General features: G+C 37.1%; 1 protein-coding gene across 3 annotated transcripts in view; it reads right to left on the reverse strand.

Annotated features, from left to right (window-relative positions):
* The window catches only part of GALNT18 (polypeptide N-acetylgalactosaminyltransferase 18), a 239,334-nt gene that overhangs the window by 160,419 nt on the left and 54,972 nt on the right, over positions 1-23,943 (reverse strand). Inside the window, exon 1 of one of the 3 annotated variants that reach the window (XM_068685383.1) lies at positions 7,715-7,770. The exons of the other annotated variants lie outside the window; for them this stretch is intronic. Coding sequence (XP_068541484.1) covers positions 7,715-7,745 — 31 coding nt within the window. The 5' untranslated portion in view covers positions 7,746-7,770. Of the gene's footprint in view, positions 1-7,714; positions 7,771-23,943 lie in introns of those variants that run through there. 3 annotated transcript variants of the gene reach the window in all.

Below are 23,943 nucleotides of genomic sequence, written 5' to 3' on the forward strand. Positions count from 1 at the left end.
AGGTGGAGACTGTACTAATTGTTTTTGGTGGGAACAACCTATAGATTGTTTAACGAATGCTGGAAAACATTCTTTAAAAATAAAAAGACATAGATTTTTAATGTCTACCTCTTATACAGAGAACACTCACCAGTACAAATGAGAACAGTGACTGTAAACCACACACAAATCCACAGTGGTATCATGTGTGTCAAACAGCTGGAAACAACACAGCAAATGCTCACATCCATGAGCTACATGGGTGTGTGTATGTGCATGCACTTCTCCAGGAGGGGAGAAGATGCTGTGAATTAATAATTAGACTTCAGTAAGTCTTATGAGACCTTCTATAACTATCAGAGATGCCTTCAAAGTAGAAAAATAATTCAGTATTTTAGGGGCATGTGAAGGACAGGCGGTTTCTATAGCCCCCCTACAGCTGTTGTCAGCACCGTGAGCCACACGGCATGATGTTGCTCTGCTGTCAGACATCAGGGATAGTAGAGCTTAAAATCTGATGCATCCTAAAAGGCTGTCCATCTTATGGTCTTCATTTTAGGATTTTATTTATTGTGTTTGGGGGTGAAGTGGCAAAGAAAAGCCCTATGGGTTCTCATGAGCAAACCTTAAGAATTCCAGTCTACTCATTTGTTGCTGCCATAAATGAATTTGGTTTTAAAACTGTTTCACACAGCAACAGAAAATGAGCATCACAGACCAGATTCAGACTGTGCATAAACCTCCTTAGGTCAACCGAATTGCCCTGACTTTCCTCAGCTCTGAACCAAAAACACAGAGACAAATTTTGATTTAAGTTGTATCTGTGCAATCATATTCACGTCAACAGTTTAACATGGGAATAATCATACTAGAACTTGGTTAAGTGCATAAAATTCTCAAGATAAATTAGTTCATGTAAAGAGCAAGCAAGAGGAACTGATTTTAAAGAACTGTTTTGGTGATATGCTTTTCAAAAGGAATAACATTACCTTCTCAGATTATTTTGTTTTTCTGTTGCAACCTTGACAGACAGCTTTCAGACGTGTGCACAATGCTCACTATGTGAATGACCCCACTGACATCAGAAACCTCAAAGACAAGTAAGCACATGATTAAGACAATGAAATGTGCTCATTAGCAGCACATCTTTTGCTTTGGAAAGCAAGATGAGAAAAAGTTAAAAGCTCTAGCACTTTGACTTAGGTTTTAACTAAATATGAGTAACTTTTCAGGTCTATTAAGATTGTGCTGGTCTCGCTGCGTATCGGAGAACTAATGATGATGTGATGCAGTTTCCCCTACACGTGCCCCATTGTCTTCTAACAAAACAGGTTTTCTGTTAGCCTCACCAGTACAGTGTAAGTGAGGACTCTATGTCTGGGACCCTACATGGCAAACTGAACATCTCAGCCACAGGGCTGACAATAGCATATCGAGAACACAAAACTGTCAGAAAATCAGGAAGTCAATTTCTCCCCCTCTGTAACGTACAAAAGGAAGCAAACTCATTTGCTGAAGTCAAGATACAAATAGCCCAGAGGAAAAGGAAAGTTATACGCCCACCAGTGACAGGAATTTTTTCTGACTTTTAAAAGGCTGTTTGGTACTAGCTTAAATCCAAAGCAGGCAGTCTGTACAACTGCAGCTGGGAATCCATTGGAGCCTCTGTACAGATTACTGCTGTAATAATGGCAAAGAAAATGAAAGTGGGTGTGTACGCATGCATGTGTGTGTAAAACAGGTTAAAAAAATGCAGACAGCTTGACCTGACATATTTAATCACTGTCTGTTTTTATGTCTATCTATGAAAGGGCAATTGAGGTTTCAATATTTAATGAGTAAACCTAGGTGCACCTTAAATTCATCAGCTGTGTGTGTACAAAGGTAGCTCTTGTATGCACTGGGTACAACCTAAATCCAAGACTATTTACAATTTATTACAAAAGAGATGGAACTGAAACAGTCACACACAAACAAACAAACAAAAAGCAAAGTGAGGGGCATTGCTGAGGAGCAGTTTTTAGAAATCCTTAGTAATACAATCCCAGACCTGTTGCCCTCTATGCTCTGCTATCAGCTGATGACTTTCCCTGAGATCTGTTCTCTCTGTGGGCTGCTTACAGGATTCTTAAGTGAAAAGATGTTTTTAAAGGCATTTCAAGGAAAGGCTTGCTTGTTTCATGCTAAAAGCCAAAAATAACACACAAACATGAGGCACTAAATAAAATAAAAAGCCAAGTGTTATGGACCAGTTTCATCTTCACCACTGTCTTGAGAAGTGGACTCAACAGAAAACTTATTCTGTCTCAGCAATTTGGAAGATTAGACAAATAAAGGGCAAAGAGGAGGAAAATGCAGTATAAACAATGGGTCTGTAATGCACAGAACTAATGAGGCTTAGCTTTCCATCACCTTCTGTTTGGTATTTTCAATCACCTTCTGTTTGGTATTTTGATTCTCTAGCTAAGCCTACGTATCAGTTAAGGCACTGGTGGAGAGTGGATGTGTACACAAATGCATGTTCTCAGTGTGAGCTTGCACTGCAACACAACTTTCTGCACTAGGGCAACATTAGGAGGCCTTTCTTTTCCCAGCCAACTGTTTTCCAAAAAGCAGTATGAATTTATGGTCTTTGAGGTCAACTCCCCCCCCCCGCTGGGTTTAGCCCAAATCAACCAGCCAGGTTCAAGAGTTCCTGCATATGAACACATAGTCTCATTCCCACAAGCAACCTTATTTCTTCAGGACACTGCACTGCACTTTACCATTCCATAATGATGAAAAATAGAAAACTCTCCATCTTTTAAAACTAACTCATTTCCCATTGTATAATGTGTTTTGTAATTACAGCAATATCATCTTTGCAGACTGATTTAATGAAAACAGCTAGGATATTCTGCACTTCTTAAACTTTGAAGTATAAATCAAGTCGGGGGGGGGGGGGGGGGTTTAGAATGGCTCCATCCTCTTCTTAAAAAGCAGATCAGAGCAGCTACTCTTGAAACAGGACACCATAAGGCACTTGGTAACTGAATTTGAAGAAAAAATATTTAAGATCACAATTGAAGGTTAAATAAAATGTCTTTTCTTCCCTCTCACATCCCCTACCAACTATGCCAGTAACATTCTCTATTTCCCTAGTGTATACAATTGGTTAACAAAGGGATAAAAAGGTGTTGAGACCAAGGTAAAAACAGCAAGTCAAACTTGAAGGAAAAAAACAGCCCACAAGACTGTCATTTGCAGAAAATAATGAGCCATTCGGCAGAGAGATCTGATTCATGTTCAGACATCCTGAGTCTTATCAGTAACGAGCTGTCTGTGCTGCTGGCTCTCATTTCCAGCCTTCTCACCACTGGTAACACATGCATTGAACATTGCAAAAACAACCCTTGGAAACCCAGGAGTGTCAACTGCAAACATAGTAGACACTGAAAAACACCGCAACCCCCAAACATTTAGCCTCCCAGTGTGAAAGCAGGTAGCTCATATATTTTGTCATCCCTTAAACTCTATCTATGAAGCAAACAAAAAATAGATTCTAAACAATGATGATCTGCACTCAGAAATACAAAACAAATCAGCTTTCCACAAAGAAAATATGAACCAAAACAAAAGCTTAAAACTTGAAGACACAAAGTTTCTGTACCTGAAGACATGCAATGTGTTCAGCTGCAACAACGGACTTCAAGAAACACCTCAATAAATTTAGTCTCAGATTTATGAATTATTTCTACTGCTTCAGTGCTCCAGATCAGCAACCCAACCTGTAGACAGCAGTGATAAAAAATACCTTCTGATCTTTCACAAGTACCAGCAAAAGTATTGAAATGCCATTAATGCTGTGTCATTATTTCCAATAAGTGCAAAAGCCATTTAAATTGCAACATGGACTAGTATGTGTTGGGGAAACTGCTCAGCTCCCCAGCAGCCTGACTAAGTATGGCTGCCCCTCCAGCCTCTGTGGCAAATAGCTGCGAGTGGGCTAAGAGGCATGGCTGGGGCCCAGGGCCTAGGCTGAAGCACAACATCACAGATCTGCTGGTACTGCAGCAGCAGCACGATCCATCACTGGTATCACGTCAACACCCACATCAGAAGGCACAACACTGTCGTATCATACTAGCACTATTACTCACATCAGCCTGCTTTTTCTCTGTATCCAGGAGCCTGCAAGTCACACAGAAGGGAGCAGGATTTTATACCACATTCCTATAAAAGCCGGCCACTTCAATCACTGTAACTGCCTCAGAGGCAGCCAGCTCCTCTGCTGACAGTAGCAGTAACACACAAGAAAGCCATCCTGCCTCAGGTTCTTTCTTGGCAAGGTACAAAGGGAAAGGAAAACACAAATAGGAAGGAAAACTGTCTGGCAGGGGAAGCTGAAACTGATTCAAATAAATTCAGTCAATCTTTAAAGCAAAGGTGTGGACCCTATAGGCACATCTGCAGATTAACACTGTTAGTTTATTATTGTGGAAGACTAAAGTGAGATGAAATTTTAAGGTTTGAATGAGACTTGGGACCCTTATTTAACCAAGAACAGCTGCAGAATTAGGGAATAGCTGAATGGGGTAGCAGAAGAGAAGGAATTCAGGTGTCACTTAGATTTCGAAAAACCATTCTAAAATATTATATATGTAAGCTATTTTAAATCAATTTATGAATTAAAGTAAAAAGCAGCAAGAAACCGCAACCAGTTGTAGGATTAGTTACAATATTAGTTTTAGCTTCAAACTCTAAGGGGTGAAATACTTGCTCCTGCAAAGGTTGTCTCAAACCGAGTAAGACTGGCATTGCTGCCTGATTAAAGTCACAAGGTCAGCGTTTCTACTTACCAGACAGAGCTTCTCTGAATAAATAATAAAAGAAACCAACACAGAACACCCAAATCACCTTTTTTTTTTTTTTTTTTGGTATAATCAGTGCAATCCTTTAAGCATTCCTACAATACTGCTACAGTTGCACTAGTAGCCTGAGTTGCCACGCCACTGCTAGATGACCATTTCTCACTCATTTTCAATTCCTGTTAATCTTTGGTCTTCATACCACAGTCTAATAAAATATCAGTATAATTTTTTAGGCCTTACTTGCCAATTTGGTGAGAAAGATATCTTCTCATGGGTACACCAATAAGCGCTAATCACAGCAGAGTACCTCTGGACATGCAACATATCCAGGGAACAGCAAGTAAATGCCTAACGATACAGAATCACATCAAATACCAACAAGCTGAGTAATTAACTAAGCACCTTCATTAAAAGCGATCCCATTTAAGATTATACTGTGCTGCTGTTACAGATGGAAGAACAGATTCTCTGCTGCTCACATCCCCTTCAATTTATTGGAGAGTCACCTCGCTGTGATCAGTGATGCTGAGAAGAATACATATGCCTACAATCATTTTTTTTCAATCAAATGTTTGCAAGCTTTTAAATTATTAGTAGCTGGTCACCTGAGGTAACCAAGGTGCCATTCTGAGTAATGACTGAATTTTCTACGTATGTAAGAGATGCTCAATGTGAATAGAAAAGCCTGTTGACATGTACTTTTAAACTCTGTTGCTTTTGCTTCCTGGACGCCTCTGAATCCAATCTCTTAGTACTTCCATAAAGTTTTTCCTCTGACTTTTTTCATGATATCCTCTATATTCTGAGAAGGTTCTTAACACCTGGATGGAAAGCATCCTTCTTCTTTGCACCTCCCTAGCACCATTTTCTTCATAAATCCTTCTTAGGCTGCTTACCTCTACTTCTAGTCTGGTATGAGCCTGCCCAACATATTGTTCTCTCTTTGTTGGCTTTAACATCTGTTTCAGCAATGGTAAGAGACTTCACTAAGAATATGGGTCCTTTTCATGCTAATAAATCATTCCCTATTTCTTTCAATATAGTATTAAGTAAACTTCCACAGGAATGTACCTACTAACACTCTCAGAGAGTGGCAGTCAACAGGTGACAAACCAATGTGTTACTCGAACAAATGAACAGAAGCCAAAAAGCGGATTATGATCCAAAAGAATATTTAGTTAGTTGCCAACATTTGACGTTTCAGAATAAGAATAAGGAGAAAAAGTATACATTCATACTTGAAAAGTTAATTCTGCCTCATAATACTTAGGCTATTTTTTTCTTGGTGTTTGAGATTAGTTTAATCATTATTTTACTATTTTACTCCCCAGCTTTCCTGTAGGCCCCCTTTATGTACTGGAAGGACACTGTAAGGTCTTCCCAGAGCCTTCTCTTCTCCAGGCTGAACAACCCTAGCTCTCTCAGCCTTTCTTCACAGGAGAGGTGCTCCAGCTCTCTGATCATCCTCACGGCCCTCCTTTGGACCTGCTCTCACAGCTCCATGTCCTTATACTGGCGACCACTGAGCTAGACACAGTGCTCCGGGTGTGGTCTCAAAAGAGCAGAGGGAGAAAATTGCCCTTGACCTGATGGCCTCAAAGACAAACAGGGAGAAAATACAACGAAAAGGGCCAAAGGGTTGAGATAAGGAGGAGGAGATCTCACAGTATTTATCATGATGGGCAAAACAGACTCAGCATAGGGAGACAGTAAGATTACCTATTACTAACAAGCTAGAGAAGTGAGAAACAAAGGAAAGAAACCAAAAAGCACCATCCCCCCCGAGTAGCGCAGGGGAATGGGGTTATGGCCAGTCTACAGCGCTTCTTTTCCAACGCTCCTTCTCAATCACTCTTGTCCCCTGTGCTGTGGGGTCCCTCCCACGGGATGCAGTCCTTGATGAACTGATCCAGTATGGGCTTCACACAGGCAGCAGCTCAGTTCATTTCACTTGGGACAGCAAATGACTAGCATCAGAACGCCACAATAATTTTTTACTTTTTCAAAGAATTGTGACACCCTTTCCTCTCAAGCTCACAAAACTACATAGATAAACAGTTAGCATGGTCTTCCTTCATAGGTTGCCATACTTAATAAAAAATGGAGCCCCAGCATGTTGCTTGGGAGAAGATATAGTGTCTCCCTGCTCTTGTTTTGATGCTATCTCTGAATGCAAAGCATGCACTGCAATCTATTGGCCCCAGACTTAAATATTCAGTGCAATGAGGCTTCTACATTTCTTCCAGGAACAAAGAACAGCACATTATCAATAACAGCCAAAGGCAAACTAAATAACTTCAGCAGTGTTCTCCTGCAGACAATCTTTGTCTTCCTAATCAAACCACTACTTAACTTCAGCTTTTTTTTTGTCATCTTTAGTAAAATGTAATGTGCATTTAGATAAAATACATGTATGTACAAGGGCAGTACACAGAAAAACCTCAAGCAGGCTGTGTGTCTGTGTAAGCATTTGCCTTCTCCACAGGAAGTCTTTTAGGGGTGCACAGGTTTAGTTGTAGTACATCTCCCTCTCCCTCTAAGCTGAGTGTTTTTTGTTGTTAAATTTTCTGGCGGATCTTTTTAGTAAATATATTTTCATTCTTTTCAGCAGAGATCAAGTTATATGAAAAGAATGTAAGAAGAAAAAATTTTGAAAAGCAAAAAATAATAAAAATCAAAGCCATTTGAAATAAAAGTAACATCTAGGAGAGATTCTGCAGCTTAACTTCATTTACTCTTCGTTCCTAAACTTTAGAGATGTTTGAGACACATCTCTAACTGAGGAAAAAATCAAAGTACCTAGTGATGTTCAAGAGTTAGAACAAGTTCAAGAGTAACAGCAAATCATTTTTATTTAATATGAAACATCATCAAGAAAGCCACACCTGAGCATGAGTCATCTTTTTTGCATGCCATCCTCAGCTGTCAATGCTAGCATAAGCTGTATGAAGAAAAATGCAGTATTAAAAATTTATTTAAATTAGAAAGAAAAGAAAATTAGAGAAAAATAAGAATAGGCACAGGTCAGATTTATATAACATAGGCATGAAAACAGTGACAAAAAATGATTAGTATGTTAGATATTTCAGAAGTTAATGTACTTCAATAAGATCGGTGAAGTACGTTTCATTGTCTGTTAGTCAGACTACCAAGTTTGTACAAAATATCACCCATAACTGATTGTGATAAAAGACATTGCAGAAGAAATGTTACCCTCTAGGTTAGCTTTAGAGGTGGCTATCCAATGCGGTTCTACAGTGCCTAATGGAGCAGTAGTTTACACAGATTCAAGAGGCGGCTGCAGAAGCTCAGGGCACAGAAATCCACAGGCAGCTATTAGACATGGAGACCACATTTGTCTCAGTAAAGCTGTAACAAGAAAATGATTGAAGTCTCAGAAGGAAATGGAAAGCATTATGCATCCTTGCACTGTTCGTGTTCTTTCTTCTTGTTGCCCCCAGCTGCTGCTCAGAACAGGATAAAGGAAAAGATGCATCTTTTGTCTGATCCTGTATGGCCTTTCTGACGCTTTTAGGTAATAAAAAGTGAGGTATAAGAGGAAAACAGATTGGATAGAAATACAACAAAGAGTACCCTATCACTGTACAATATAGAAAAGATACAATCCAGATGGAAGACTCCAACAAAATTTTCAGAATCAGTTGCCAAACAGCACTTGATTCAAACTTGATTTCAAATCTAATGAAAGTTGGTAGTCATCTGACAAAGCTCAGCAGGCCTTGGTCACTGCCACCAAGGCCTGAGAAGAAAGGATGTTGCTATTCTTAATTCACCAAAAGCAATATTAGACCTGAAGCAAGCACTGGTAAGTATAGTAATGCAGAAGACATTTCACCTCTGACACATGGCCATATGGCTCACATTTTAGCCCTTCCTTAAAACATTTTTTTCTGAAATGTCAATTTATTTGTGCTCTACAGTCTCACTTGTTCTATACTACCAAAAAACAGCTGCATAATAAAGTCTAAGTTTCATTTTTAAACTGACGGTTTGTTAATTAAATGTTCATTCTCTACAGCAGCATCCCTGTTTCTCTCCTGCTTCTCTTCTATTTCTTGTTGCTCCAAAATTTTCATCCTCACTATTTCATCCTCAGTTTAACTCAATACAGTAAATCCATAAAAAAGGGCTCTTCCATTTCTGCCCATAAGATAAACTTGGGACTTAAGCCACTGCATTAATTCATTAATTCATGTTAATGCACAGAAGGCAAAAAAAAATGACACAGTAACAGGGCCTCACAACGAGCTTTGCTGCCACTGACTTCAAATTAAGATATTTTTTTCGGTTTCGTGTTCACAGCATTTCTAACTTCAATAACTTTCAGTTTTCTTTACTGCTCATAGAAAAGTCCAGGTTTAGTGTTCCTTCAGATTTTAGTTTGGTTTAACACACTGAAATCTCAAGAAGTGAGTACAAAAATTAACCAGAGAACCCTGTTTTGGCTCTAATCAGAATGATCAAAGACACACCATGGCCTCCCTTTAAAGCATATCACAGGAAAACAGTGTTTTCAGTGTTTAAGGGGAAAAAAAAATCTATTGCGGCACATCTTAATTTCTATCATAATATCATAAGAAGTCAAAATAACATACTCCTCATCTCAGCTACTTTGATAACACTATCAATGTAGCACCTGTACTCATTTTGCTGATATTCTTAGAAAGTCAGAGATGTTGTTGATGTGCTTAAATCATCATATAAACATGCAGAAATTAAGTACTGACATAATTTCATCTGTTTGTGAAATTACACCAAATCACGTTAGCTCTAAGTTTGGCTTATAACTAAACACTGCTTACTTATACAGCTCTGAAATTTCTGCAAATTTCTTAAGCTTTCCTCAAGAACATTATCAAAATTTGATCACGTTACTGGTCCTTATTACTCTTCAAACCCTACCTGTATAAATCACTTATATTTTATCAAATAGAAGTAGCTTCCAATAGCTTCATGTTATGGTAACCTCACAAAAAATTCTTGAAATTGGAGTTACAGACCCTATTCTTTAAGTACAATCAAACAAGAGTTGTATGACAGTCATACGAGTCCCAGTTGAACAAGAACCAAAATATCATCTTCCTCCCTTTCTAAACTCTGAGATTTGTATAAAATTAATCTGTTAGAGAAGATCCTTCAGAAAAACATTCTTCAAATCCTCTAGCATATGAGGTCTGAAATAACCTGGCTCATAAGAACTTGTCTACTTTGTCTCCCAAATGTGACGTACTATAATTTTTTTCACTCCTACTCTAGTTTCATACAAAGCTCCTTCTTTAAAGTGGCAGAGAATTTGATATAGCTTCTTTTTTTTTTTAATAAAAAAATACCTTTAAATAATAAAGTGAGAAAAAAAGGGAATATTAAATGTCCTATTGGATATTAGCAGTTTTTAATCTCTCTGTATTCCTGTGATCTTCAGAATAGGAATTTTCAATACACCACTCTAAAATCAGTGGAAGACCTCTCAACAACCACAGACAGAAGTAAAAAAAAAAAAAAAAAAAAAAATCTTGTCAGATCTCAAGTCTTTTCCAATGCTATACAGTCTTTCTATGGCACTTTAAATAAATAGAAAAAATAATTCTATTATAAGAATTCTATAAATTCTTAGATTTATAGCTCTAAATATAAAACACTAATTTATGAACAACTAAATGATTGCGAAGTTTACAGAATGACAAAGATAAAGCTTTTAGAGCAGACTTTGTAAAGCTACATAATACTTCATGCTATCAGAAGGAAAATGACAGCAAGAGAAGCTTGGAAGGAAAAAAAAAAGTGGATTATAGTTCACATTGACACCGATAACTTGAAAGCTATTGATATTTACAAAATAAAATGTATCCTCTCACTTGATTGAGTGCCACCCACAACTAAAAGTAGTAAATAAAAAAAAAACAACTTTGCACTAACCTCATTCTTCCTCTCTCACCCTCCCTTTTTACAAAAGGCAGAGCTCTGGCTCCCTCCCCAGCCTCGTCATAGTGGCAGTTTATTTCTGAAGCCTCAGGCAAAATACTGTCATGGATTTGCTTCCTTATGGTGGTAGAAACTTGGGCTAGATGCCCTAAGTGAGCACAGCCTGTCAGAACTGGTATGGAATTTGCACCTATTTCACTGTGCAGTCTGGAGAAGCTTAGCTGACAATACAGCTTTTCTTCTCTGCCTGGGGGGACAGGAAACAACAGGCACCGTCTGTCCCATAATTCCGAAGCGTGAGTATCTTAGATGAAAAGTCCAGTTAGAGCACCAGGAAAGCACTGCAGCAGGGAGCTGAATCCATACTGATTTGCAAAGTATTACAGTTCACCTCATTTAGGTACTTATCATGTGCATGAGCTGAGAAGAGTTTCTGTTTTGCACGAGTGATTTCTGCTGCCTTCATGCCATGCAGTAGGCTTCATGCTGATGATACCTAATGAAAAGTCTAACAACTAAAATGCACTGCTTGTCAAACACTATATAGCCAGTCTGGTCTGTCACCAGTCACAATAGTCCAGTGATCTGACAGGATGTCATACTCTTGACAAATATTCATATAAAGAAATAAAAAAATCTCTTAGCATTTATACATTACTTAAGTAGTGCAAACCACTTTTACATAAAGGAACTGTACACGTTTTATAGTTGCAAATTCACAGTCAGAATCCAGTTGTTCTATAGCTGGCTGCACAGAAAACACTGTATTTTACATAGCCCTTCTGTGTTAGAAGTCAAGGCAGGAATCCAGAATATAACAAACCCACAAGAAAATGTAAAAATCTCACTACCTGCATCTACTTGTTACAGCTGATGTCAACCTCCTCAATTTAAAATTAAAAACTGATAAAGAAAATGAGTATGGAACTCAGGAAGGAGAACGTTTATTCTAAAATCAGGTTACTTTAAAATTGTTGCCTACAACGTATTCTTAAACAAGATTATTCAATGTATTTTGCTATTCTAAAATATTAGAAGAAAATAACTTTCCTTAGCCTTGTATTTCATCAAATCTCATATTGTAGGCATTTCTATTGCAGCTCCAAAGCAAAAATTGCATGTGGCTGAAGTGTTCAGGTTTTGGACACGGATATATGTTCCTCAACTACCGATCTTTCTGTCTCCAGCTGATTTCTGCCACAGGACTCAAACTTCTGATCCAATGCATCTATAGACACAACTGGGAACTGTGTGTAGACACACAAGAATCCAGGAAACGATGAGAAATATTTGTTAACTTTTACAGTGCTATGGACTGACTGTTACAGTTCATGCTGATAGTTACTGAAAAAGTAATAATTGGTTAGATAAATCACTGTCTGAGCCTTACTTCTGAGCCTTGACAGGACTGCATACACGAGTATTTAATTCTTGACAGTAAATATCTGAATGGATACATTTATAATTGCATTCCAGACTGGACTCAATCCATTACTGTGAGGACAGAGAACTTAAAAAAAAAGGACATGTGGCTAAAGCACACCAGAAACGTTTTTTCAGATCTGTCTGTACAGTGCTTTGGGGTTTTGTGGTGGCTTCTATTTATTTATTTATATATAGATATATATACACACACACACAAAATACAGTCAATGAAAAGAACAGGCATGGAAAAAGAGTGTTACTCTTCAATTAGTGATTCTGTAACATAATTCCCATCCTAATGCCACCAGATTCTGGCCCTAAATATGAAAAGGGAGCTTGTAATGAGAAGCAGGAAGATACTTCCAAATGAAAAAATGCCTTTTTTTTTTTTTTTTTTTTTTGCTTCACCACAGAAAGTTTTTTATTTTGTCTGGATAAGGGCAACCAGTAGTAGTGCAGTAATTAGGAGATACTTATCTAACTGAAGGAAAGAAATTTGCTTTCAGGTGTCATACCAGAAGGAGATGGGTATTAAATGAGGAAAGAACTAAATACTGACCTTGACAAATTTTTATTTTTTTTTAGAGCAATGAAAAAACATTATTTAATAAAAATAAGGGGTTTATCCAGCAACTTAAGTATTTGTGTAATCAAGTCTCAGCAAGTTACACACTATATAGTAAATAATAGTAAATTTATATGCACATACATGAAGGATATAGTATAAGGTGAGGAAAAGTGAAACAAAACTGCAGTACAAGAAGGAGTCCTTTTCTAGACAAAAGACCAAGAGGTAAAAGACAATAAGCCACAAGAAAGTTTATAGAAAAGCTCTAGTATATTTTTTCACACCATCGCATTAGATTAGTAGTGTGAACAACTGTTAAGTATGGAAAAGGTTGAACGTGGAAATCAATATTCTCAGACAAAACAGTAAGAAGAAACTATAAGGCTTATGTAATGCAGCTGAAGCTCTGTATATTAATTCAGACATGCTGCTGTCAGTGTCCAGTGACACTGAAAACAAGGATTGACTTGTTTTCTTCAGCACTGTCAAAGATTGGCTGTATTTTGCCTACCACCATTGTTGCCCTTTGGGAAATTGGCTTGCAGCATTTCTGTTAGTAACTCAAAATCTGAGAAAGTCAGCTTTTTAGTAAGTTGTAACAGTGACAAAATAATTCATTGAAATATTTAATAAATGTTAAGTATAACAAAACATCCTACTTATCCCTCATGTAAATCTATAATGTGAATTTCCTAAAATTTTGTTATTATTGACCATAAAAACCATCATCAGCTTCCTCTTCAAACTGCAAATCCAGTTACCATGTGGTTAACTTATTCATGATGCCAGATGGGGTTTTCTATTCCTTTTTCTTTTGGAGCAGTATCCTGACACTAGGTGCTGCCTGGCACTTACCAGTTTAACTCCCATGAGAATCCCATGCAACTTCACAGATCTTCTAATGATTTCTGAGAAAATCCTTTATGTATGTAAGCCTCAACAATCAATTTCAACGCAGCAACAAATTTATACTCATCATATCTGGAAAGATTCTCATCTCTGAAACTCTGGAAGAAGACTTCCCCCATAAAAAACAATTGGACTTTTGCAATTAATCTTTTCTGTCCTCAGAAGCTGAAAATCACCACTTACAACCTAAAAGAGAATTTATTAGTATTCAAAGACAGACTATGGAAGGCTTGGGAGTTCTCTAATTTTCAGAAATTTTTATTATGATTTGTGACTACCAAGTAGAGATTCAAACTGTAAACTTCAGTGAAAAAGCAAGTTGATTCTGTTCTTACTAATTTCCTACCAAAAAACTTGTCCAAAACTAAATGTCACTGCATATTTGATAAATTTTTTTGGAGAAGCTGAATAGACCATTGGGATTTTCTTTTATAAAAATATTTTATTTTTTTCTCTCCAACTTTTTTTTTTTTTTAATATCTTTACCAAGCATTCAACTTGTATTGTTTGTGTAACATTCACTCATGACTACACCTTTGGTAAGTTAAAGAACGTGCAAATTTTTACTTCACTGGTTACTCTTTTACTCCACCAACATTTTCCAAACAATAATACAGTCAAGAAAATTAACAGTAGGAATTTAATTAAAGGCCTTTACTCCTTAAGTTTGTAAATTAATCATTTTGCATGTTTTCAGATGAAAAAATTGGTTAAGTTATAAGGTAGTATTTTAAAACAGCTTCTATTAGCACATTCTTATTACAGAGAGCAATTCTAGTTCCGTTCTTTCCTTAGCTTTGACACTTCCTTGTTCTTGTGCTGGGCGTCATTTTGAATTGCTTGGTAAAAGTGCTCTCCTCTCACATCTTGAGAGGACAGGATATCTAAATGACGCCCTGCCTTCATTCCTGTCCTGAACAAACGTCCAGAGTTCTGGTATGCTGGAGAATAAGAGAGGTTTCAAGTCTGGACACTCACATATTACCAGTGTTTCAGAACTGAACTTCCCAGCTTATTTAAAAAAGAATGTAAGAAGGGACACGGACATGCAAATATTACAAACATCCCTCTCCTCTTTCTAGTCCACCAATGTATCCGTCTACATGTCTAGGTTGGGTTAATCACATATTTGCTCTTTTAAGTTGAATCTGAATGATCCATCTACTCACTGATTGGTTAGACTTCTCCCACACACACACTACTCACTCTGCACCACAACTTCTCTGTTAGTGGTCAACCTGATTTAAGAGATAATAAAATCCTATATGAGCACACTAGACTTTTCCATGACAGTTCTGCTCTATCCAGGAAGAGTTTCTGAAAGCAGAAGAATAACTAAGTTGCTGCAGCAGTCAATAGCACACTCCTCTAGCCTCCCCTCCTCATCAGGAACTGTTACACGTGGAAATGACCACCCAGGTCCAACTAAACCTTTTCTCCTTCTCCAGGTAACACTGTCACAGGGAAAGGACTGTGAAGTGGGGTAGAATCAAACCAGTGAAAGCAGGTTGAAAAATCTCAAGCTTAGTCCATTAAGCCACACATTTCAAAATGCAGCAAAACATATGCGCTCACTGTTCTGGCTCAGTCTGAGAGGCTTAGCTGGGAATTGGGTTAGAGTTACATAAACCCTAATTCAAGAAGGATTTCAGCCTCATTGTCTAGTTCAGCTAACACAATTACTGAAGTAGCTTTGTCAATACACTGAAAAGATTTATTCTTTCCAAATGTTCCTGTTGCATTTTAAGTCAGAAGGGAATTAGGACAGAGAAAAATGATGTCTCTTGTACAGGAAAAGTTTTTTTTTTAAAAAAAAAAAAACAACCCACAACCCACAGAGATGCAGAGGAGCTTGTGTTCACACAGACACAACAAGAATGAAGAGGAGGTGGATGCCACTAAATTTACAGTGGGAAAAAGAAAACTTTTTTTTTTTTTTTACCTCCTTAAGATCTGTTATTTACTCTGTTGTCTGAAATGCAGGGGTTATGAAACAAAACTTTTTAGTTAAAGTTGCTAAGAAAAAGTAGAGTAAATGGCCATTTGCCATAGAGGTCTTTTAAGCAAACTAACTAATTTATCAGAAAAGGCACAGAAAAGTACAAGAAAGGCACAAAGTACAAGAAAGCTTTGCCATTCTCAGCTTTCATTGGCCTGAATACCTCAGGAGGTGTGCAAGCAAAAGGCATTGAAGAAAAATCCAATGACTCTCTCGCACAGTATGATCTGCTAGCCAGCATACCCTCTTCACCATTCACGTACATAATGCCCCAAGGTATGCTCACTGACAGAAATCCTGCCTGATCAGCTGTGAGTAAAGAACATATTGATCACAACTTCATCACATGTGACTGGACTTAACAAGTAAAACTAAACGCCCCCTAGATTCTCCATCTTTCACTTTTTCAAGGTTCAATCTACTCCACAGCAAGATGGAGCTGGGCCCTGCCTGCCTCAGGTTACACAGACAGGAAAGTGGGCAAGAGCTTTGGTTAGATCTTTCAGAATTAGGTAAAATAGAGTATCAAGCCAAGTAACAATGACATTGAACACATTTAATACTCAAATCTATAATGCTGTCCTCTCATATATACACATATTATTTAAAAGCTACTTTGACTAAAAGAGGAGTTGATGTACTGTTTTACAGAAACATATAATTGACTCATACGTGAAAGGTCTGCTTGAAGTAAGAGTGCTCTGGAACACAATATTATGAGAAGGGTCTGTGAAAAAAAAATCTATCCTTGAAAAATCACATCAATCCCAGCTATAATGGAATGAATCAGAATCCCTCTACCTCCAACCTTTCATATATTTGATACACTGTATTGTCAATATTGTCAATAAATCCAAGTGCTACTGATTGTCTATACATTTATACATCTACAGAAGGCACAGGCATTGTCAGTAGTTAGAACAAAGAAGTTGCTTCATGGCAGTTGGCCTTGAAGTTTCACATCTGCCATATTCAAGTAATTGTCACGCATGTGTAAGTGCCTGTCATGCCTCTTCTTTGGAGCCCAGAATGAGCTCCAGGAGCACACTTACTCTTACAAAACACATCAGCACATTAACGATGGGTCTTTTGAGTATTCTTTCTCAATACATAGGAGACACTTTCCAATTTTCACTTCAATACATTTATAATTAAAAATCGATTACTATTTTTGCTCCCCAGTACTGGTCATAGCACAGCTCTTAATGACTACAAAAGAGATTCATGTGTAACACATGAATCTATCTAAATCTATCTAAATCTATCTCCTGTTTAGTCATTACATTCCTACATCGTTACTATGCTTTTCCAATCTGAACCATGTGTGATAGACTGCTGCTAATCAGTCAGCAGACTTACGGGGTCTGAATGGCAAAGTAAAAACACAAAGCTGAGAAGAGCCAGCAACTGACATTGGTAAAGGCACACCAGCGAGTCCTAGTAGGATACCATACAAGAATTTTATACTTTCATAAAAAAAGCAAAAATTTTACATGCATGGAGTTCAGGCAAGGAGACCATGAACCTTAAAAGTCTATGACAGAACACAGAAATGATGCAACCTGAACACATTTCTGCCATCAACTGAATAAACCTTTTGGTTTCTGCTTTTACATCTTCTCTTTAAAGAATTTTAAGGAAAAAATATGGAATTGCCTGGATATTACTGAGACAAGTAGACTGACATATTAGACAGCTGCAGGAATATTAGCAGATAAAACAAACAAAAAAGTACGTATTACTTTGAGCCTCAGAAAAGTTGGGATTTCACTCAGAAGAAAGCAGGCTAAGGGCTCCTGGTCACTGCAGTAGAATGCCTTCAGTTTGCTAAATCCACTATAGAGCCATGAAACTTGGTGTCTATTCACACCAAATCATACTAAACATGCATTTTGCCATGGGATGAAGTTCAGCTGCTTATTTTACAAAGCAAAGACACTGTTTGGAATTATGTATGTACTGCCAAAAGCATTGTCTATTACAATTCAATGTAATTTCACAAGTTTGAAAGCTAGTAGAAAAGGAGAATATCAACCTGAAATACTTATGTGCTTAGAACACTATGAATAAAATTATCTTTCAAGAAGGACAAAGCTGTGACTGCATTCTTATTTTAAATATGCCTGTATTTGTTCTCTGAAATCCAATTATTTTACTATAACATGACTTTCCTACACACTGTGATTTTGTGACATATTCCAGGTAAAAAACACAGATAATTAGTTGAAAAACATTCTTAATGCTAGAATAGAAAAGAAAGGAGATCCATTAATGGTAAATAAATATGACAAAAGTGTTGGAAAGAAAGAGAAATGGCATAAAAAGAAAAAATAGTAAGTTCTTTCAGCGATGAGGAAACACATTTCTCAGAACCCCCACAATGTGAATGGAGGTAGTAGTGCATCAGGATTCCCGTGGAAAATGCCTTAACAAGTAAGTGAGAGAAGACAACTGAAATATGGATGGAGTTTCAGTCCAAGCACACATCAAACTGGGACATGTTAGCCATTAACTAAGCTAACAGTTGATTTCCAGAGGCCAAGTTTTCCCTTGATATACTGCATGCAGTCTTAAAGATAAGCTATTTGAATTTATTCTCGGAATTTTTAGCCTGAGGGCTTACTGGTGTCACAGCTATTTTAAAATAGGTATCTGCACTGCACAGTGATAATGCCACTGCAACATGAACACCTGCCAGATGCACTGACGGCTCTTCAAAGATGCCTCTGGACACCAACCCCAAAAGAGCTAATGGCAGCTGAGATAGGCTGGAGGTTCACAAATGGGCCCAACACATACAGACAGATGTTTTTCTCAGCTTAAAGTCTGACTGCCAACAAGGTTCAGGAAAGCAAATTAGATACCACTTCCTGCAGTTTGCAAATATTTTTTCACATAAACTAATTACTCAGCAAGAATCTGCAAAACATGTCTTAAATTTAATTTAGGCATACACGTTGGTTTATCAATCATATCAATATACAAACACCAGTCAAGTATGCATATAACAAAATGTTATTGCTATGTAAGCAGCCTTAACAATCACCATTCCTAAACCAAATAGAAACATGAATATAACGTGGTATCATTTGATTGATACCAGTGGTTTGATATTATGGCTGAGTTGAGCACTGACAACTACGCATTTTCTACGTTAATCTCAAAATATACCAGCCCATGAAGTGAAAAATCAAAATTAATAGTATCATCCAGTTATACTGAGTAATTTGCTGCAAATTGATTACACTCATTCAGTGAACCCAACTTTTCTGGACTTTCTCTTAACATTTTTTATTTCAATAAATAAATTCCAATAAAAAATATTTTTATCACTTTGAACTAAAACAGCAAGTACTCCACATAAGTATAACAGTGAAATGAAAGGATTATCATAGCACTCCCTGCCATTTCATGTTCTTTGTTAATCACAGTTACTACATCGCATGTCAAATGAGGTCACGCTTCAATCAACTCTATTCTGAGAGACCTCTACCTAAAAACTTATGTCAGGCTATTAGGTTTTGCAATGGCAAACAGGTAAGACTGCAGGAAAGGAGTCAACCGCAAGACTCTTTGGAACAAGATTCATTTATTTCTGTTATTACTATCAAAATAAGCTGAACACACAATGAAAAATTTCTTTCAGCCAAATCAATACTATTTTATATCACTTCTAAAACAAATTACATACCACCTTCTCTATCTTTCCTTATTACTCCACCATATGAATACAAAGAAATTTAAATGGAGTCAGAGCAGTGACATTGTGGCTGGGATACTGTAAAGAGGCGTAAGACACGAAGCAATGGACTGGGTAGTACTGTAACAAAGCAAGAGACAATGCATAGCGGACAGAATTTCTCAAGTTTAAAAAAATCAAAGAGCTTTCTTGCATTCTGATATTAAAATAAATAAACTTAGATGATAATTATTACTTATTATTATTATGTTAATTATTACTTATTATTATGTTAATTATTACTTATTAAGTTTAGAAGCAAAAAGTAATAAAAAGGCTAAGCACAAGTGGCACAGAACTGAAAATCCCACCAGGTAAGTAACAGAAATTTCTCATCTTGCAACAGGGAAACCTAATCTACAAGGTGATGAACAAGAAGCCACTCATGAACAATGCCGGGTTTTTCAATTTGCTTATGCAGTCAAACGCAATTTTGTTGCTCAGTTGCTCAGTTTTATTTAATCTAGCAATGTATCAAAGAATTCCATATGACTGGAAAAGTCAAGAGTCTTAATTGTTATTATTGCCAACCCATAACAATTGCTGTAACAAATTACTTGGAACACCACGAAAGACAAGGCTAGGAATGCCTTGAATGTGTACGTACCCCCACCTTCCATCACTGAAGAAGAACCTGAATATTTATGTTCTTTCCACTATCCTGATGAACGCCCTCACAGAAACATCCACCCCTATGTGAAAATAAACAATGATGCACTTTTCTACTATGGTAGACCACAGAGTAACTCCACCAGCTGTTTGAACACATCTAAGTGTCAGCTGAGACATTTTTTCTTTTACCATCTTTTGCTCCACCAGTCTGATGATTCTGGAGTATCAAGATACAAAAGAAATGCTGGATAACGTGGGAAAAAAAAAAAAGAAAAAAAAAAAAGGTATCCATTTTGAAATGCAATGTTTTAGAAACCTGAATTAATTTAATTAATAACTACGTACAGTCATTTATAAGAAAGAATAGATATGCAGTATAAACTCCTAATTAAACAAATGGATGTTGTTTTGCTTTTACAAGCTATTTTCAGTGGCTCAGTTACAGTGGTCAAAGATCTCCACAGTAAGGATGTAACAACAGAAAACCCTACACAGCAGAAGTATTCTGTGCTTTTAATAGGTTGCTATGGAAATATTTTTATTTCTGTAATATGGAAGTAGCCTCACACATCCAAGCAGAAGATTGGTTGCTCAGTCACTAATGTGATTCACTTTCTGAAGCTTTCTCCATTTATAGCTTGGTAGCAAGCTAGCGCCCTCATTAAACAAAAATAAAAACCTGTTTTAAGGTAGTATATATAAAAAATAAATAAATAAATTGACAGCTTGGAAAATAAAACTAAAGACTTCAGTTACATCCTAACAAAATGGAATTTCATCATTTAGAGAAGTTCTACAGTTTGGTAGAAATCTATTAAGTTCAATAAAGAAAATTTTTCAGCTCAGTGCACAACATGCATTTCAAGGTAAGGTTCTCAAAAAAAATCTAAGGGGAAAAAATTGAACATCAGATAACATAACATGGCATAACTCATCTCTTTGACTGTAAGTACTTTAGCAATACTCAGATACATGCAGAAGGTTTACAAAGCAATGGAAAAACGATCCCACTTCAGCATGATTATGGTTTCACAACAACACAGGATTGCTCAAAGGCAGAGAGCTGTGACAGCAATTACGTGCATCTACCTCCCAGTCTGGAGCCTTGGATTCAATTCACAGCACTTTTATGGACATCCTCAGGCATATGACACCCACACCCATATGTCTCTGCTCCTTAAGAGAAAAATAGCAATTAAGTGTCTTCCTGTTTCAGAAGGAATAGTGTGAGCATAAATGCATTAGAAAACTGAGAAGCATTTGGACATCATAATAACAGGAGTAATCACATCCCTAAGGCAGAACTGGTGTTATACTTGTATGTACATAGCCTGTTTCCCTTCCCACACTTCTAAATATCTAAGTATGTTTCGAACAAATGCTCTCTCTCTAAAAATAGGGCACAATTATCCATTGTCCAAGTTTCCAATATCACTTGAATTCATTTTGGCAGGCTCACTACAGAACAACATACCCCAAGCAAACCAATGACTATTTCAGCAATGGCTGAGGCGGCTAGAGAGCCTGTTCTTGGGGTCCCCCTCCCAGAGCCTGCTATCCCCAAGGAACCTTTGTTTTCTCAGGACTGGATAAAACTTTTCTCCCACCAGCCCCTTTAAAAGTATAGCCACTTCTATAGCGGGCTAGGACCATTACTGTTTCAACCAATCCCACCTAAATATGCTCTTCAAAAATACAGTCCCTGTCTTCCTTAGGCTAACTCACACTTCAATATAACAAGCACGGTGGCCTTTATTGCTGACAGATGCAAAGAAAACTATCATTCAGAAGTGATACTGAACTCTAAGTATATTCCTTTCAGCTGATCTGCAAGCTTACCAGAGAGAACACTTAGTACTTGTCAGTATCTTCTAGGAGTTACCTAACAGAAACAGTCGAAGGATTGTGTCTTACATACCAGTAAAGCATATCTGGCTTTGACAAGTCTCCACCCCACAAATTCATTGCTGGCGTGAAATGATTATGTAATGAGAGACCATCAAGATGTAAAAGGGGAAAAATATATTTCCAATATTATTTTACATAATATCTAACATTATTTTCAGGTGTCTCTATCTGTATTTTAATACTGTAAGTTTTCTTCCAGTTTCTCAATGCCACCCCTAGGAAATACATGTAAGCATCTCTGAGGATCTTGAAAAGAAGTTCTTAAATATTTAAATTCAATCTATGTGAAAACCTTTAAAAGAAATTTTGAGAAGAATACAGCAATCATGCATAGAGAAAAAAACTTGCATAGAGAATATTCAGCAGTTCAGAAAAAGTTTTCTTTTTGAAGTCCAAATGCGTTCAATTTGTAAGGAGTAGACATTTTGATGATTAAACAGGTACTTTGCTAAGACAGTGCTCTGCAGAGATGTACCTTCTGAATGAATGAAGAAGCCTAAATGAATTCCAAATACATAAAATGAACTACAGTCTTCTCAACCTTATTTTAATTTGCCCTCAAAATGTGTGTCTAATGTCTTAGTAAATTCAGAGACAGGCCTGAAAAAATGGAACAGTACATATTTTTGACAAATAACATTGAATTAACACTTTTTTAAGCCATCTGAATCTGTAAAATTGACTGCTGGCTGAATACAAACTAATTAAGTAATACACCATCTGTTGTAACTAATAAATACCATATAAAGGTAATATCCTTCATCCAAGTAATCATTATGCTAAAGCTTTGTTCCAAGCCTCTGTGTTGCTGTCTCCAGAAGATTTTTTTCGTAAAACTGTTTCATATCTCTCATAGACAAAACCTGCAGGTTATTAGGAAGACCTATCACAAGAAACTAATCCCCAAATCCCATGAATAAGTAAATTAAATTTCTTTCAAACAGCAGGTTTCTCACCTAATCTGCATTTTTCATCGTTTCATATGATGGGGTTGGAACCAAGAGCTAAACATATATAAACACATATGTACTATAAATACACACACACACTATAACTACTATACTATATATATGTAAACATCATTCATACTTAAAAAATTCACTGAAGACCCTGGCGCTATATAATGCATTTAGTAAAACAACAGATATTATTATCTTGGTCACACAGGAAATACTTGATTTATGACATTTGTTTTCATCCCAGATTGAGAGCTGAAGTCTAAATCTCAAATATTATTTTTCACTAAGTATAAAATTCAAATAAATTTGAATGCAGAACCACTAAAATGTTTGAAACTACATCTGTCAGCAGCTACTTCCATGATGCATAGCAGTATTAGTGCAAGTAAAAACTGGTAGTTCAGTATAGAAGTTTGTCTAGTCCTAGTTCTTTCATTAGTTGTCCTTATGTAATATACATTGTCTTAACCAAATTAAGAGACCTTTTAAAATAAAGTATTGTTTATTTAAAGAACATGGAATGCACATGCAGTAACAGCGATGCTCTACATTTCCTGTTCACTGTAGATTTTGTCCAAATTAGTATTCCAGTTTTGTTCCCCAAGACCAGAGACGATGTCTGCTCTACTTTAGAATGTCTTTTGTTGAGATTCTGAGTTTAATTTTCATATAATAAGAACAGAAGCTAGACTACAGCAGAGGAAAATCTCTCCCTAAGAGCTGGATTAGGCTTGAAGGTTTGAACCATGGCTCTCTGAAGCCCTAGACAGGAAGCACACAGTTGTGATGCTGTCTACTACAAGAACCGCATCAGGGAAGATGGTCACATCACGAAGTCCATTTTCCCACCCTCTCATTCCACATGACTGAGGAGCAGCTAGGCTCAGCCACTTCCAGAAGGGTCTCACCTGCCACTAGCAAAGAGCTGTGTGGAGAGAGCACTCCCCACCAGAAAGAAAAAGCACCTAAGCTTCTACTTGGCAACATTAGTCCATCCCTTCATTCACCTGTTGTTCTGGACTGGAAAAAGTGGCAGAACTAAACCAGGAGAC

The sequence above is a fragment of the Anas acuta genome, chromosome 5 (assembly GCF_963932015.1).
Source record: "Anas acuta chromosome 5, bAnaAcu1.1, whole genome shotgun sequence".
NCBI lineage: Eukaryota > Metazoa > Chordata > Aves > Anseriformes > Anatidae > Anas > Anas acuta.